The sequence below is a fragment of the Bactrocera latifrons genome, unplaced genomic scaffold (genome assembly GCF_001853355.1).
Source record: "Bactrocera latifrons isolate USDA-ARS-PBARC rearing strain unplaced genomic scaffold, ASM185335v1 scaffold_32, whole genome shotgun sequence".
Lineage (NCBI taxonomy): Eukaryota > Metazoa > Arthropoda > Insecta > Diptera > Tephritidae > Bactrocera > Bactrocera latifrons.
In genome coordinates this window covers 508,573-526,607 of record NW_017536852.1, presented here as the reverse complement: position 1 = coordinate 526,607, position 18,035 = coordinate 508,573, and the positions used below count along the sequence as shown (strand labels likewise).

The 18,035-nt window shown below is 36.7% G+C and overlaps 1 protein-coding gene across 8 annotated transcripts in view; it reads left to right on the top strand.

The window, feature by feature from the left end:
* Positions 1–18,035, top strand: part of LOC108971063 (longitudinals lacking protein, isoforms J/P/Q/S/Z) — a 64,073-nt gene extending 46,038 nt beyond the window's left edge. For 6 of the 8 annotated variants that reach the window (XM_018936876.1, XM_018936880.1, XM_018936878.1 and 3 more), the window contains 6 exons: positions 14,456–14,751; positions 15,734–16,176; positions 16,245–17,454; positions 17,520–17,644; positions 17,709–17,818; positions 17,886–18,035. In XM_018936876.1, the coding sequence (XP_018792421.1) occupies positions 14,461–14,751; positions 15,734–16,176; positions 16,245–17,454; positions 17,520–17,644; positions 17,709–17,818; positions 17,886–17,944 (2,238 nt within the window). In that variant the 5' untranslated portion in view covers positions 14,456–14,460 and the 3' untranslated portion in view covers positions 17,945–18,035. Of the gene's footprint in view, positions 1–14,455; positions 14,752–15,733; positions 16,177–16,244; positions 17,455–17,519; positions 17,645–17,708; positions 17,823–17,885 lie in introns of all 8 variants that reach the window. The other 2 variants (XM_018936882.1, XM_018936881.1) reach the window with 2 other exon arrangements.

Here is an 18,035-nt window from a genome sequence, read left to right as displayed (position 1 = left end):
TCTAAGATGCGCCACGCTCCGGAAGGCTTGTCGTCGAAAATTGCGATGAAATCGTTGAATTGGTCGAAAGAGACCGGCATAGTAGCAGCCATAGCATCGGTCAAGAGCTAAGCATGAGTCATCAAAAAAAATGTTATGAACAATTGAAAATTCAATAAAAATGCCGCAAAAATACCGCAAGACTTTTTTTGACAACCTAATATAATATATAATATTGCATATACATATGTACATACGTGCATATATTATACATAACTGATTATCCATATACCTTATGATATATTTATGCATACATAATTATATACATATATTTATTTTTTTATTATTATTAAATCGCTTCGTTGGAAAATGGCATATTTTCCGAACTTCGCCATTCGACAGCTTTTTCTGCGACAATTTTCCATGCTTCGCCATGGTATATGATGCAATGCCCGCACCCTGTCCCCATCGGCACACATTGTAATACGTTTTTTTTTTTAATAAAAGAGTGCACCTTTCATTATATGTTGACGTTAAAATCGATATTTTACAGCAAAAAAAAATAACAAACGGAAATAAAATAAAAATAAATAAATTTACCAACACAACAATAGCAACAACAAAAATAAGACACACAAATAAAATGCGCCAAATGAGTGAAGCAGAAAAAGTGGAAAAATGCAAGGCAAAAAACGTCGGCCAAGAGAGTGAGGAAGAATACGAAATGGATAAAACAACAACAACAACAACAAAATAAGAAGAACAACAAAAGCGCTCAGGAGCGTTGGCAAAAATGCCAAGTAAAAAATTACAACTGGAGAAATAAAATATAACAGCAACGGCACAAATAGCAATAACGTCGACAAAAACAACAACAACAGCAAGAAAAATCATAATAATAGCGACAACAATGGCAGTAGCAGCAACAACAACAACAGCAGCAGCAACAACAACAACAGCAGCAGCAATAAAGTCGAAACGGTCGTTATGCTGCTTTTGCTTTTCGCTCTTGTTCTTCCACTTGCTGCTGTTGTCTCTTTGTTGTTGTTGTTTTTGTTGTAGCTGTAATGCCCATTTTTTGTTTCTTATTTTGGTTTTTACTGTTTTTCAGCTTTTATTATTTATTTTTATACTTGCAGCGCGCCAACCTTTTCATGTCCAACACACACATACACTTGCCCACACACACATATCAGCAGACTCGTCGTCCTCGCTCGTCTCGTTCAATGTGCCCGCGCTTCCGAAGAGCTTTTTCATTCACTATTTGAGTGCTGTGCACGCGGAGTCAAGGAAATGTGAGTTGGGTGCGACGCCAGGAATGCACAAAAAATAATAAAAATAAAATAAATAAAATTGAAAATGGAAAATGGAGGGAAAATGTGAAATATAAAAAGGAACAGCGAAATATTTTCCTTTTTCCACTTTGGCATGACGAGCGCACAGCCAAAAGAAACGGCTAGAAGAAGCGCGAGCATGTATGTAGATGGATGCATAAAAATGTTGACTTGGATTTGTGAGGGTGTGTGAATCGGAGAGGGAGGGGACTGGCTTTCGCTGTATTCGAGGCTTTCAAAAAACCATACGTCGATGTCCTTCCCGCTGTCCTGTCATTGCACTTATACACACTGGCATGTACATACATACATAAATACATGTGTATGTGTGTCGTGGCGGGAAAATCTTTTATATATTTTTTTTTTTTACAATTTTCTTTTATTTTAATTTTTATTTTAAAGCTTCAAAATGTATGTGGATAATGACGAATGGTACAGCGCAGTGTATGGATGAAATTTTTATGGCTCTGTATGTGTGTAGGTGTGAAACTTGTTGGTATGTGTGATATTATTGTAAAAGAGCCAAGTTAATATACAAACGTATGTATGTTTATGTATACATATGTCAGTAGCAATGTAACGCCATACGACGTTATATATGATAGTATGTGTGTGTTTATTATTTGTGTATGGGTGTGGGTTCAAAAAACCCGCTATAAAAAGTGGGCTAAGAAGTTTTTTGACAGCGCACAAGAGGAAGGTTTTCGGGGCGGTTGAACTACAAACACATGTGAACTTACAAATGCATATGTATGTTTGTATCCATGTATACGGACATTTGTATGTATGCACGTATATACTTATACATATGTACATATGTATATGCATGTGCTTGTATACCGAAACTGCAAACGTTGTCGTGAACATACAAGCATGCATGTGTGAGCAAGGTCCTTGTTTTTGTTATTGTATAACGCTTTTTGTAAATATATAATTTCGAAGAAAATGGAAAATGTTTTTATTTGAATTTTCGTTTTTGTTGATGATATATAAATTTGTTGTTGTTATATACATACATTTTTGTTGTACTTGTGCATAGTTTTTGTTGCTTTATACACAGTTTGCATTTGTTGTTGCTGCTATATATTTATTTTTTTTTGTTGCTGGATATAAAAATTTTTTGCTGTTGCTGTGTAACTTTTTTGTTGGCAATCACGCTCTTGCCGCTTTTTTACTTGCCATTTATGTTCACAACTCCCTTTTTCAGAATACTTTTTATAGAGATAATTTTTTTCTTTAATTTTAATAAAAAAAAAAATAAAGCTTCACGATATTATATTCGTGGACGTAGCCAAGGGTCTTAATGGCATGGCGTAAAAAATTTGATATTTGCGATAAAAGGAGGCAAAGTTGGGAAAATGGCGAGCGATAAAAATAGCGTAAAAGCAAAAAACTTCAAAAAAAAAAAAAATAAAAATAAAAATACGAAAATATTTTAAATCAAATAAAAAAATATGCAAAAAGTAAAAATATGTGAAATTGCATTAAATTTTGCGCAAAGGAAATTTCGAAAGCAATGTTGTTAGTTGCGAAAGATTTCAGCTGCTCGGTTTAGCTTGGTAACACCGCTCTGCATATTAATGTGTGTAAAAAATATATATGTATAATATACAGTTAGCCAGGTACATTTTAGTGCGGCTTAATACGTGGAGGCAGTCGTGGCAAGGATATTTTATGTGGAAAAGTTAATTGGGTTACTTGTGCCGGCAAGCATTTGGTTGGGGCCGAAGAAACCGTTGGTTTGAAAGAAATGCCTGGCAAAAAGGGTTAAGTAAGGTGAAGGGTTAATTTATGGCGTTTCTTTTTTTAATTTTTAAACTCGGCGTGTTGAATTTTATGTGGAAATAAGGCGAGGAGTGTTGAAAAAATTAATTAGTGGAGTTATTGTGGGTTCTTGATATAAAATTGAAAAGCAAAGTCGAAAGTAAAAATTTTTCGGATCTGCTGGAGTTAAGCGCTCTTCGCTTAAAATACCACAAAAAATAATTGAGTTTCTAATCGTGTGAAACAGTGCTACTAAGTGACTGAAACTGAGTCTGAATTCTGAAATCTGAATTTTAAAAATGTTTTCGAAGTTAAAACAGCATTTTGAAGCCATATTCTTTCTGCAGCTGTTGACATCCTCAATCTAGCAGCACTGAGAAGAAGTACCCTTACAGTCGGCACTACATAATCGAAACAGTCCTGTATTTTCCTCCGGCCAAAGACAGTCTCCTCCGCAAAATGCCGCACAATTATTTGACGAATATTTTCTGCCGCTACAACAATAATAACAATCGTTGAAGTAGTGTAGTAGTGAAAGTTGTAGATAAACATATTTTGAGAGTGGTTTCTAAGACTGGGCAAGCTTAGAAATTTTCTAAAAAAAAATATATAAAAAATTACTAATATTGCATGTTGTAATGATAGAAAATTGTATATTTAAAAATCTTATTGAACAGCGTTGCCACCTATTTAAAATTTTAATTTTACTTATACGAAATAATATACAGGATATATTTATTTGTAAAAAATGTCAAAAATATTAAATTGAGAATATTTTTTTATAAAGAGTTGCCACCTGTTAAAAAAATTCAGGAAGTTTCTAGATGAACTTATTTTAAATTTTAATAGGCATTGCCAGGAGTTCGCAACTTTAAAAACTTTTCGTATTGTAGGGTTTGAAAATTGAGTCTTTAAAAATATTTTTGAGAAGAGTTGCCACCTGTTTGAAATTTTAATTTTGTACACCAATTTGTAAAAGTGCAAAAAATATGAAACTGAGAATATATTTTTTTATAAAGCATTGCCACCTCTTTAAAAAATAATTTTCAATATTAAAATTTGAAGCGTCTAGTTAGGAATTGATGGTAGTTGGGAACTTTAAAAACAGAAAAATTACTAAAATATGTACATGCATACATATGTACATATGTACATACATATACATATATAAACTTATCGTGTTGTGGGCTGAGAAATTTAACATAAAAATATATTTTTGAGAACCATTCTCACCTTTTTCAAATTTTAAATTCAATAATAATAAATAATTTATACATATATGTACATATGTATACTGTGTTCAAGTAAACTGCGAATATTTTTTTAATTATAAAAATTAATTTGTGATGAGGGCTGCCACCTTTTTCAAATTTTAAATTCAATTATAATAAATAAATTATGTGTACTATATTCATGTAAACGGCGAATCTTTTTTGAATTATTAAATTTAATTTTTGATGAGGGTTGCCACTTGTTTCAAATTTTAAATAATAATAAATGATTGATTTATTTCTAAAAAATGAGAAAAAGCCGAGATCTGGAATATATTTTTTTGAATAGTTGCCAACTGTTTAAAAAATATTATTCAAATAAATAAATAAAAGAAAAGTATAGTACATATTTATTATTTATACCCGATTAAGCATAGAAACGCCAATATAAAATGTTCCGAAATTTTCTGAATTTTAGAATATTACAAATGCCATATTTTGTAGATATTTGAAAAAAACAAAAGAAAATATATTGAAACCAGTTCTGTTTACTCTTGAATAAACCACTACTTGAAAGCATCTTCTTATTACCTTTATTTCCTTGCGTTCTGACTTTTGTTTATTTTCCATTTTAATTACACTGATTTTCTGCGAAATATAAAATTGCATTTACAAAAACAAACAATGAAAAATAAAAATAAAAAAATTGAAGTGGAAAATTGCGCGCGGCAGGACAAGAATTCGAAACACTCAAATTATACAGGAAAATAAATGGAAAAGGGGCGCGCTTTTTCTCCGACTTCGCACAGCGCAGATTTTCTTCAAATAGTTAGCCGCCGCTTGCCGAGCAACACAATAAAACCGAGCGAAAATAAGCAAAACTTAAAAGCATACGAAGAAGGCGAAGGGATGGGGTACTGAAATAAAGCACGAGCGTTGCGAAAAATATATAAAAATAAAATCGGCGCATAAAAAGCGAGATGCTGATGATGATAAAAAATTCTGAGATCTGAGAAAATAACAAACGAAAATGCGAAAATAAAAAAGAAATAAATTATTTCTTGTTGCAGGAAATGAGGACGAATTTTTATTAACGCCCGAGCACAGCATGGCGCCAGCCCCGCACCGTCAAGCCAGCGTAGCGCTGTTGCTGCATATTCGCAGACACGGAGCTTTTGATTTTTTTCATTATCCTTTACCGTTATACTGCGCTTGCTGCATGGCACTTGCTATCTTTGGCCCATATAATGTGCGGCGCTACCTTTTTTGGCCGCCCCTTGTCCTTACGCTATGTTCGCCTGCATGTATGTGTGTTTATGTACATGTGTGCGCATTTTAAAGCATAAATAAAAATGCAGAAAATTTCGCGCGAATTTAATTTGTAAATTTTCTTTGGTGAGGAAAATTGGCAAAAACGAAAAGTGGTGGGTTCTTGATTTAATGTGAAGACCGCTTGCCGCCCCGCTTGTGTGTGAGAGTAAGTATGTACAGTTATGTTCAAGAAAATGGCAGCGCTGATGGGTTTTAACTATAATACAAATATAATAATAAATTATAAATAAAAACTACTAATTCGATAAAATTTAAAAGTAATTTTTAGCTAAAAAAACAAAAACTACAAATTCGATGGAAATCGTTTATTATCATGCTTATTATGCCGTTTAGAAGTCAGTCCAAAGTCTTTCAGATTTTTGGAATATTTTCGTTTCTATGCAATCTGCATCTTAACATCGCTCCATAAATTTTTTTTAGTGGGCTTTTCATCGTGACTTTGCGCTGATCAGCTCAGGACGCAAACGCATGACTGTGGCTCATTGTCATTGAGAATTTTGAGGTATGAAAATTAGTTCATTTTACCATCTATGCTCCCCCATGGCTCACTAGAAAAACGGTCCACAGACTATCACGCTACCACCGCCGTGCTTAACGACGATTGTGGCGATTTCAGCTTTATTTCATCGCTACAAAGTAATTTTTTCCAAAATTTGACGCAATTTTCCAAATGTTCTTTAGCAAAGCTCTGCCGCGGTTTTATGTTTCCTTTGAACAGGAATGGTTTTTTCGACTCATTCGTCCAAACAATTGACCATCATTGAGATGTTTCTTACAAGTATACTGGAAACGCTTAACCCATATTCCACTTTTTCATTTCAGCCATAATATCTCACACAATTCATAATTTTGCCAATCTGACTCGGATTTGCCTTTTTCGTGTAGATCAAAAACCTTCTTTTTTTAGAGTACATGTAAATTTCGACCCATTTTTTAAATACCATGAAGTTACATATATTCTATTACATTTTTGATTATGTTTTGGACCGTTATCCAGCTCAAATGACTTTTTTATAGGCATTTTCCATCTGTCATCGACACCATGGTGCGAAAAGCAAGCCCATGCCATTATGCCCAGATCACCATGTGGAATAGTTTTCGAAGTGTACCTGGAATGATATTATGTGCTTGGATACTTTATGATATTGCTTCCAAAAAATCAAAAAATACATTTTTGCTTTCATCACTACATACTATGTTCCGCCATTTGATAGATAGATGGCCAATTAAAATGTCCGTTTGCGAACTTTATTCTTGCAGTCACTTGTTTTTTTTGTCAAAAAAGTTACTTTCGTGGGAATTTTTTCAATTCAATTTCTTCTTAAATTGTCTCGTACAATTTGTAAGAGTAGTAAACGACGAGCTTAAATAAATTTTGAGGATGCTTTGGGCATGTTTTTTAAAAATCATATGATCTGTCTGTTTCCTAATATTGATTTATTTAGATTTGCGCCCATGACTGTTCGATTTTTCATTATATTCTCCAGCAGTGCATATCATTGCGCAGCTGTATTCCCACTATAGCTTCGAATCCCTGTATGTTCTCTCTCGTTTCTTTAGCTTCTTTATCAGTTCTCACTTCTCCATAGAATATTGTCTCCTTCTAACAACTAAGGAAATAGCACTGGGATTTCAAAAAAATTGCTTCGGTAAATTATTAAATTCCTTAAATACATAAATTTAACGCAGTTTTCTAATAATTATTTGATTTATCGACCTTTGGTCGTACACCGCTCCCAGCGCAGTCGGGTCTAAGTAACCGGAACGTACCCATATTTTCAACCGGCTATGGACTGCCAACTCGGTACGATTGCTCGAAATTGCTTCAGTAATTTTTTTTATGCAACAGCACTAATATTTTAATGAGGAGCTTATTTTTCGGAAAATACAAAAATGCGTTATTAAAAAGTCAGCGAAAGAAAAGGAACGGGATTTTTTTCGTTTTTATAGTTCAAGTGACTTTCTTCTTCTTCTTAAATTGGCGTAGATACCGAATTTACAACAGCGCGCCAGTTGTTTTGTTCTTCCGTTTCGATGTTTGGTGCCAATAGGAGATTCCAAGTGGATTCTTCTTCTTCTTCTGCTTCCAGCGGCGGGTACTGCCTTGTATACTCTCAGAGCTGATCTATTCTACCAAAATAATCACGACTGTTGTTGATTTGGCAAGTCAGTATATGTTTTTACACGTCTTTGAATATAAGAAGCTGTTGCAGTACTATTTTCATGAACACAACTGTATGTGTGTTTGTGAGTCTGTATACGTATACATTTTGAATTCACTTATGGTTACATATGTACATATATATGTATGTATGCAAATTTCGATAGCATTATTTTCATTTTACATATGTTATAATGTGTATGCATATGTATGTATGCGTGTACATGTGCATTTGTGTGTACAAAGGTGTGCTTGTGCGTACGCATCCTTATTCATTAACGTCATAAAAATGCGAAAGACGAGTGAATAATAAGAAACAAAGAAATGCGAAAATCCTTAACAACAATAATAACAACTACAAAAAAATTAACATATAAACCACGTTGCATGTATGAATACGCATATATACATGTTTATGTATGTATATTTGTGTGTGGCAAAAAAATTAATAAAAAATGCAAATTAAAAAATTCGAAGGTTTATGCGTACATTTCGCGTTGCCCCGCCAACCGCTGTTGTGGCGTTTGTATTTATGCGCTTTTACAGGCACATACACACATACATACATGCGTTCACATCCCTACATAAGTGTGTATTGAAGAGCATGCTAGTGTGTGGGCGTGTGTTGCCAGCGATTACCCTGTTGGCGTTTCGCGAACGGTCCAAAAGTTCATTTTGCAATCATAAAATTCTGTTGAAAACAAAAACAATAAAAAAAACAACAACAACATGGCCGCGGCCATTTTTATTTTTAATTAATTTTTTCTCACACGGCAACCGTAAATTGCACTTTTCACATTTTCGCTTTTCGCTACTTGCACAGTTGCTGGCCGGCTGCATTCCGCTTTTTGCCATCCTTTTATTTGTTGTTGATATTATTTATCTTTCTGTGAAATTTTATATTAAACACAAAGTATGGATGCAAATTTCATTTTATTTTTGCTCACTTCCCATTTTTTTTTTTTTTAATATTATTTTTAATTTCCATTCACTTAAAATCAGCCAAAAGAAACTTGCTTAAGGCGGAAGCGTTCGCACAGAGGAAAAAAACCGAAGTATTTATTTTGATTAAATTCAGCATTGTTGGTCGAGTTAACTGATATAAAATTTATAATTAATTAAAACGCAGCAGTTCTTTTTCCGGTCGCTTGCTCATAACTTTAGGGGGGATTAAAGCTTTAAAGTTGCGACTTAAATTTTCCTTGATTTGCATGAAAGGTATGATTTCAAAAGTTGACTTATTGCGACAATTCTGGAAGATAACTTCTGAATATCTGAAAAACAAAATATCAAATGAAGTCAGTGATTTATCACGTTTTTAATCCATTGAACTTTAACTCATCAAGCCTTCATGTATGACTTGAAACGTTTGTATATGAAAGTTGCTATGAATAGTTAATCTACGCTGGATAGTTTTGTTCTCAATGTGTAATTAAACGGTTCCTCCTGGAATTGGCACTGGCGCAATCAAAACTGTCACTTTCGGAAGTTTGTTCCACATCAACTCGAAGCGTCTCGGAGATATGAAGCTATTTGCGAAACTCATGCTTCGAACCATAAAATAAGGTTGGTGGAGCGGTCTACTGTTAGGAGTTCCATATCAAATTCAATTTCAAAGTTCCTAGATAAGACTGGTATGGGTGTCAGGCCACAGGGGAATCACAGGAAACTGTGAAGCTGATGCGATAGCATGAAAATGTACTCTAGAACCGCCATCGTTAGAATGGGAGTGGATTGATGTTCTCGTATCCTCTTGCTTTCTACTACTAAATAGCTGATCGCGTAAGCTTGGTCATCGGTTTGGGGCTTTTAACGAACCATTGTGCTAGTGGTATCCGCGCAGTAAGTCTATCAGATGCCATTTGCAGAAGCTTTATGGAAGAAGGTGAGCTGGAAACAACTCAAACTTCCTTCTTGATTGTCCCATGGTTGTGAGGTCAAGACTTAAGCGCTTGGGAGCGCATACCTTCAGACATACCACCGAGCTGGCGGGAATGGAAATTAAACGCTTCGGCAAATTTATATTGGCTACAATGCGTTTTGTTAATTTATAGTTCGAACACAGGAGTTCTTCTTTTCTATGGTGTCACAAAGTACTACATACTATATAATAGTACACGTGCGATCTTCGAGATGGCAGATCGACCTAAGAAGAAATCCATCATTGTTACATTAAATTGAAAATGTGACTTAAAATACTTCAATTAATCCCATTAAAGTCAAAAATATACTGCTTTATGTCAATTTGAATGCAATTCCAAACTGTAACTCTCATATGAACCCTCCTCTTCCGCAAAAAATTGGATTTTCACAGGCTTCTTTTGGTGCAAATTTTTCAGCAGCAAAGTCATTCGCCATAGACAAGATGATCCTTGGTGCTTCCAACTAAACTCTCGGAGCTTTTGGCGACTCTCTACCGTGTTGTGTGGCCTGGCGATTGCTTCCTTCAGACGGTCCAAATGTTCATAGTACAGGCACCTAGGAGAGCAGCTCTTGGCAGATGATTCCTTGCTAATCTCAGCAAAGACATATAAAAAATCGATTGTTTCCTTCAGACTGCCCAAATGCTCAAAGTGCAAGTTCGGATTGAGAGTTTCGAAACAGGAACACCAAACACAGAGAAAAATCTTCCTGGTCGTTAGTCCTGGCTTGGACACCGTTTGCGTCGGCTTACCGTTTCCTATTCCTATTCGACAGGGAAGTTTCAGCTTGGCGTTGCTGTAAGTGATAAACCCAGTAACCATACGCTTTCAGAATGGATCGATTTGATTGCGAGATTTTTTTTTGTTTCTTTTGTGTATTCCTTATATCGAACTTTTTTATATTCAGTCCAAAGGGGTTTTGTGCTACGTTTAGTTAAGGTTACCAGGGATTTTTCTATAGAATGAATATTAATGTAAGTATAGTACATATGTTGTTCATATATATAGCTTATTTAGGTTGTTGTTTAGAGGTAGATATGTTAATTGGCTCCCTAAATCATGTGTTCTGACTCCGTAACACTACTTTTAGCTGGTTATATCAAGTATGGTTATAAACCAGCTTTCTCCAACTAGTTGGAAACAGAATTTCGCTCGTTATTGGCGACATGAAGCCGGATGGTGATTGGTTCAAAAATAGAACTGGGGTCCGGTGATGTTCGGTGGAATTCGAACTAATAATAACAATTGTATCATTTCATTAATCATATTGTTTATTTATTTGATATAAAACTTCTACAGAAAATCACCATTTATAAGCTTAACCGCCTCAAAATAACACTTTTCGGGTTAAACACTCACGACGGATCTATGTAACCGGAACGGAGCCGGATTTTTCGGGCCAAGGACTGCCATTTCGGCACCATGCCTCGAAGTTACTGCAGGAATGCTTTCTGCTGGTATAAAAAACAATCAGAATAATATTTTTCAGTTATAAAATATATAATATCCGACACAAGACAATTTCTAACCTCACTTTTAAGATTTTTCTTTAAACATCTTTGGTATGCTAGCTTTTTAAGGGGTTGCATGAGTTTCCTCGGGTAAAAAACAGCCTTTATTACAAAAAAAAAATTCTCATATAAAATATGAAATATTAATAAAGAAATTCTGAAATTTTTGAAAAAAAAATATTTTAAACACTGCCATTGCTATGCCGATGCAGATCGGTTCATTAGTTCTCGAGAAATCTTGCCAAACGACTTCAAAAACACAGTTTCGAGAAAAACGTGTTTAAAGACGACGCACTTTAGCCTAGCTAGCCTCGAGTGCACAAGTTCTCAAGGTTGTATCTCCGAAACTATTACTCGGATCAACTTGAAAATTTAGGACAATATTCTAGAGGTATGGTAGAATTTAATAAGACAATAAAAAATCGATTTTTTTTAAACCCGTAAACCCTTATCTGCCGACGAATCTTATTACAAATAAAAGAGTGCATTGAAATAAAATCGAATTTATTTGTAAAATGACATAATTTATAATGCAATAAAACAGGTATGTACATTACGATAAGCACATATGTATGTATGTATGTATGTTTAATGTACACATAAAAAGTGCTCTTTTTACCAGCGTAAACCTTGCTTGGGACGCGGACGTTGTTCGTCGCAAATGCGTCAATCCCTATTAACGTAAGTTCCCTGCTGATGTCGTTCGATATTTTATAACCTCACTTTTTATGCACATACATTATGGTCAACCCTTCGCTGAGCATGTACAAACATAACTGTAATATATAAAAGTTATTTTGTGTGTGTGTGTGTGAGTGTGTATTAACTCTTTCTACAATGGCTGCGCAAAACTCTGTAGTTTCTTTGAACCGAACGCCTTTTTGGGGTGTTGTAAGTGCCTCGATTTACTTGCCTTGCCTTGCCCTCTTCATTTTATTTTTATAATTTCATTTTATTACATTTTGTCTTTCGAATTTTACGGTATTTTCACATATTTTCTTTTTTCTTTGTGTTTTTTTTTTGGCTGCCCATAAACTATCCTCGTTTTCCAGCTTTTTTCTTTGCAGACGAAAATTTGGTTATGTTAAATTTTTCATTTTTATTTTCTCCATTTTTTGCAAACTCAAATTTTTTCGAGCTCATCTAAATTTCTTGCATATCAAGAATGTGGGGGTGCAACGAATACTTCTCCGCTAAAATTTTACGAGATGTGTGTTTGTATGTAAGCTTGAGGTGGTTGGTGAGCTACGCTGGGCATTTGGACACATGGTGGACAGTTTGCGCATTCTTTTCGGTACTAAAAAATTTGAAAAGGATTGCAAAAAAAAAAAAAAATAAATAATGCGTGTCGAGTTTCCTTTTCGGTTGCATTGAATTTTTCATAATCTTAGCTTGACCAAATCGAACCCTTTCCATTACTTTTTCGAATTTAATTTAATTTAGTTGCGTGTTCCGTTGTTGTCAGGAAGAAGGGTAATCATTGCTTTTCACAGAGAAATATATTTGTAAATACATATATAAAGAGTGATTCACTTCGAGGTTTCCTACTTTTTTAAAGGAAAGCCACAGAAACTTCAAATTTAATGGGGAATGTTTATTATCATACGAAAGAACATTCCTGATTTAAGATCTCGACGTAAAACGCGCTTAGTCGTTCCATACGTCAGTCCGAGTTGCTCGAACGGCGGCGAATCGACTCTCTACGGTCGACACTCTCGGCTACGGCTGCTATATTTTCTTTTCTGCATGAAGCTTGACACGACTCACGCGTGATCTGTCAAAAAAAAAAGGCTACTTGGATCACCCGTTACATAAAAGTATGTGAGTATGTACACATGTTCTTCCCAGGATGTATTGTTTTTTACTTCTTGACCCACTTTTAAAATAATTCAGGCACACACGTACTCAAAGCATTATTGTCAGCTTCTACCGACAAGTTTTAATTAACAGAGGGATGAACAACTAACTGCAATATCTTCGGCTTTTCAAACCCTCTTCCATTCAAATGTCTTCTAACGGCTCACAGCGATCTTTATTACACTTTCATTTTCATATTTTTTTTTTTACTTTTTATTAGTGTTTATGTCTCATATTTAGCTGATGCCGTGGAGGAGGGTTAGCAGAAGGCCACTACTGTTACTTAGAACTTGGATTTCAAGTCAGTTTCCGAATAACGGAAAAAATATGTCTGAACAAGTACGTTCCTCGGTAAAAAATTGTAAGCTTCCGATACCATATCGCAAAGAGTAAAAGAAGCTCTGAAAATGAGCCATACAAATTTCTGATAATATCTCTAAAGATGTCTTGTAAACTAAGTGTAGAAATATGTGTACAAAAATTAACAAGATTAAGGTCCTCCCTAGATCCGCTGAGGATCTATGAAAGCCCTACACTTACAACAGTACCTCGGTCTAATCGGAAAGCAAGGAACTTGTCTTCCGGTCCACCGGTGAAAGAAAGAAATTTTCTGAAGCCCACTACGAAGGTTAAGTAAGAAAGCCTCGATAGAAATATATGGTATAAAATATAATAATTTGTTAAGATCTATTTATCTTTTACTTGAAAAACTTTCTAAGGTCCGAATTTTTGTTTGTGAAAGACTCGGAGATGCTATATAAGAGGGTTGCTGCGGCATTATCACGGCTGGCAATTTTTCTTCAATCAAAGATGATAGTTATGTTGTGCATTTTCGCTCAAAATCATTGTTTTGAGAGATTTTCGAAGAAAAAGTTCCTAATATGTATATTCTTAAAGTTTTCGTATAGGTTCTGAAAACTATCAAATAAAAAGGGGCCATGTTTTCCATTACTGACGTCAAAGCCTATTGTTAGAATTTGGTTTGGTTCAACTTCAAAAATATGTGTTTCCGAAGACAGATATAAAAGGTTTCCGATTTTTCTGGCTCCTGGCGATTTTAGACTAGATATTTTTTCCGTGAAGCATACCTTTTAGATATATTTTGTCAGTTCTTTCAACATGTTAATAATTATGCTGCTATTTAGGACGGAGACGTATTCAAAATGTCAGGAATCATCAAAGTTGGCTCGGTCGTTCTCGAGTTAAAATTGGTATAACTAACCCGACTTTGTTTTGATTTATATAGATAGATCTTTGATATTTAGAATGCATACTTTTAGGCATTCTTAAGAATTTCGAACATAGTACCGTTAGTACTTAAAATAACATAAATTTTCGGCAAAGGCCTTTAAAAATAATTTAACGCTTTCCTTTCCTCTTACAGCCACCATGTTGCCACAGCAATATTGCCTGCGATGGAAATACCATCATAGTAATCTACAGACAATGTTCTCACAACTGCTGGATCGCGGCTGCTTCTGCGATGTGACGCTCGCCTGTGAGGGCCAACTGATACGCGCACACCGCGTGGTCCTCTGCGCTTGCAGCAGCTTCTTCGACACAGTGCTCACCAATTATGCCAGTGAACGCGATCCGATTATCATAATGAAGGACGTCACATTCGCCGACGTCAAGTGTCTAATTGAATTTATGTATAAAGGCGAAATCAATGTGGAACACGTAAGTGCAAGTGTTTTTATACTCTCACAACAAAGTTGCTAAAGAGAGTATTATAGTTTTGTTCACATAACGGTTGTTTGTAAGTCCTAAAACTAAAAGAGTCAGATATAGGGTTATATATACCAAAGTGATCAGGGTGACGAGTAGAGTTGAAATCCGGATGTCTGTCTGTCCGTCCATCCGTCCGTCCGTGCAAGCTGTAACTTGAGTAAAAATTGAGATATCATGATGAAACTTGTTACACGTATTTCTTGGCTCCATAAGAAGGTTAAGTTCGAAGATGGGCAAAATTGGCTGCAACGCCCACAAAATTGCGGAAACCGAAAACCTATAAAGTGTCATAACTAAGCCATAAATAAAGATATTAAAATGAAACTTGGCACAAAGGATCGCGTTAGGAAGGGGCATTTTTGGACGTAATTTCTTTGGAAAAGTAGGCGTGGCCTCGCCCCCGACTAACTTTTTTGTACGTATCTCGAAAACTACTATAGCTATGTCAACCAAACTGTRTAGAGTCGTTTCTTTTAGGCATTTCCATATACAGTTCAAAAATRGAAGAAATCGGATAATAACCACGCCCACCTCCCATACAAAGGTTATGTTGAAAATCACTAAAAGTGCGTTAACCGACTAACAAAAAACGTCAGAAACACTAAATTTTACGGAAGAAATGTCAGAAGGAAGCTGCATACAGGCTTTTTTTTTTAAATTTGAAATGGGCGTGGCGTCGCCCACTTATGGACCAAAAACCATATCTCAGGAAGTACTCAACCGATTTTAATGAAATTCGGTATATAATATTTTCTTAACACACTGATGACATGTACTAAATATGGGCGAAATCGGTTCACAACCACGCCTGAAATCTCGATTATCACTTTATCATGCGAGAGTATAAAATGTTCGGTGACACCCGACCTTAGCCCTTCCTTACTTGTTAATTGAATAATTAAAAAAAAAACAAAAATCTACTTTTTTGCAGGCAAATTTGGCCTCACTCTTAAAGACTGCAGATGATCTCAAAATCAAAGGTTTGGCGGAAGTGTCATTTCGCGATGATGAGGACGGACCGCCGCTGCCCACCGCCGCCACTGAGTTTCACTCACCCACACCGACACACGGACAGGATATGTACAGTACACGACCGGAGCAACAACGCGTTGGTTCACCCAGTTTCATGCCACCGCAGCGACTGCCGCGCGAACGCAAGCTCTCCTCGCCGAAAGACCAGGCGCATGCGCAACAAGGCATGCCGACTCTAACGCCACTACCGCCAACAAGCAGTGCTTCAATGGTAGCCGTTGCTGCCGCCGCCGCTGCTGCAGCTGCTGCGGCCTCTGCCGCATCGCCGGTGGAAAGTTATTTGGGTCCGAAACGCAAGCGCGGACGTCCGCCACTAGACGACGCCTATGACGTTTTCAATGTGTGAGTTTAATCTGGCAGATTTTTTTTTTAATCTACCTTGGCTTATTTACATTCCTCATCTCTTCCAGCCGGAAACTAGCACAGTATGGCAGCCATTTGGATGCGCATCACCATCACCAAGCATACTTGGAGGCGCAGCGTCAGTATAATGACGAGCAGCGTCGGCTTGCTGTCATCTCACCGATACCGCCGCCCTCGTCGACCTCGGTTGCAGCAGCAGCCGCTTATCACCAACACATCCAGCAGCAACAACATAACAAGCGCATGCGTCAATTGCACCGTCAACAGCAACAACAACAACAACACCAACTGCACCATCATCAGCTCCATACCGAAGCGGATGAGTTGGAACACGAAGACGCACAGGCCGACCCTGAATGGATTAACAGTAACTTGGAGGTAAATGTGGGTGGCGGTGGCGATAATGAACCCCCCATTGAGTGTGACGCAGACACCGAAACATTGAAGGAACACAAGTTGGATCAGGCAGACGACAAAGAAGCACAACGCACGGCAAAAATCGAGGTGCGAAAGCGTAAGGAACGTCAATCGGAAGAACGTGACAAGTTGCATGTACGTGAACGCTCGCTAACGCGTAAACGCTCAAGTGCCGAGGAACGCGACGACAACAATTCAATTAATGATGAACGCAAGCGTGAAGAGCGTGAGTCGCGTGAGCATTCCGCACAAAATGAGATAACTGATCAAACACAGGAATGCAAGGGCGGCAATGTTGACGGAGAGGAGGAAGAAAAGGTCAAAGCTGCTGCTACTGTACCACAACCCGTGGAAGAAATGGAAAACGTGCGACAATCTAAGGACAAGCTTAGCAATGCTGCAGCCAATACGACAACTTCCGCCACAAGCGGCACACATAAGCGCGGAAATATTACCAGTGATCCAAGTGCACCGCTACCGTTGCCGCCACCTCCGTCGTTGCACCATCCCGCACATCCATACGGCAAATATGCGCCTGAGGGTTATTTATTGAACGAACATGGCATATTGATGACACATGATTTTGTGCATGCGCCGACGGCTCCCATAACAGCAACAGGTGCAACGGCCAGTTCTTCAAGCGGCGCAATAGTCGGAGCTGCCGGCGCTGCTAATGGCAACGATCAGGATTATGTGGACATAAAGATGGAAGAGTATGACGGCACAGATTTGCGTTTGACCACCGAGGAGATTTCCGAGTGGCAAGATGTGATCAAAATGGACGATTACTTGGCTAAAGGACGGCGACCGCAATTCTGGGAGGAGCCCTTCACACGACGCGTAAGTTTAAGCACAAGTCAATAAGTTTTTTGAGTATAACAGTTTTTCAAATAACTTATTTTCAGGTATTGGATGCTATAAAGAACAAAAGATTGGAAATGAAGAAAGCTGCGCGTATATTGGGTGTCTCTTATGGCACTTTATATGGTAGATATCGCGAGGTGTACGGCTGTTTGAAGCACCCTTATAGGTTAGTATGAAGTTTGTTGGTTAAAATGTCGATTTTCTCGAATGCTTATTATATTTTTACGCAGCAGCTCCACTTTTCGCCCCACACAATCAAATCAGTTAGCAGTACAACCGCGTTTTGACATGGTCTGGCCTTCGCCTAAACGTGACAGTGGCATAATGCCTGGGCAATTGGGTAGGTCGGTTTTAGCATGTAATTTATTTGCTTTCATGTGTTATTACTTTCTGGTTCTTTCTTTCAGAAATCGGTAAAATACGTCCAAAGGATTTGAGTGAACTATGGACACGACCACAGATTTGAAAAAAATCACAACAAAGTATATCAAATTGTAAATAAATTTGCTGTTTATCTTAATAAGTCCAAAAGTAAATCCCTATGATTAAAAAGTGTT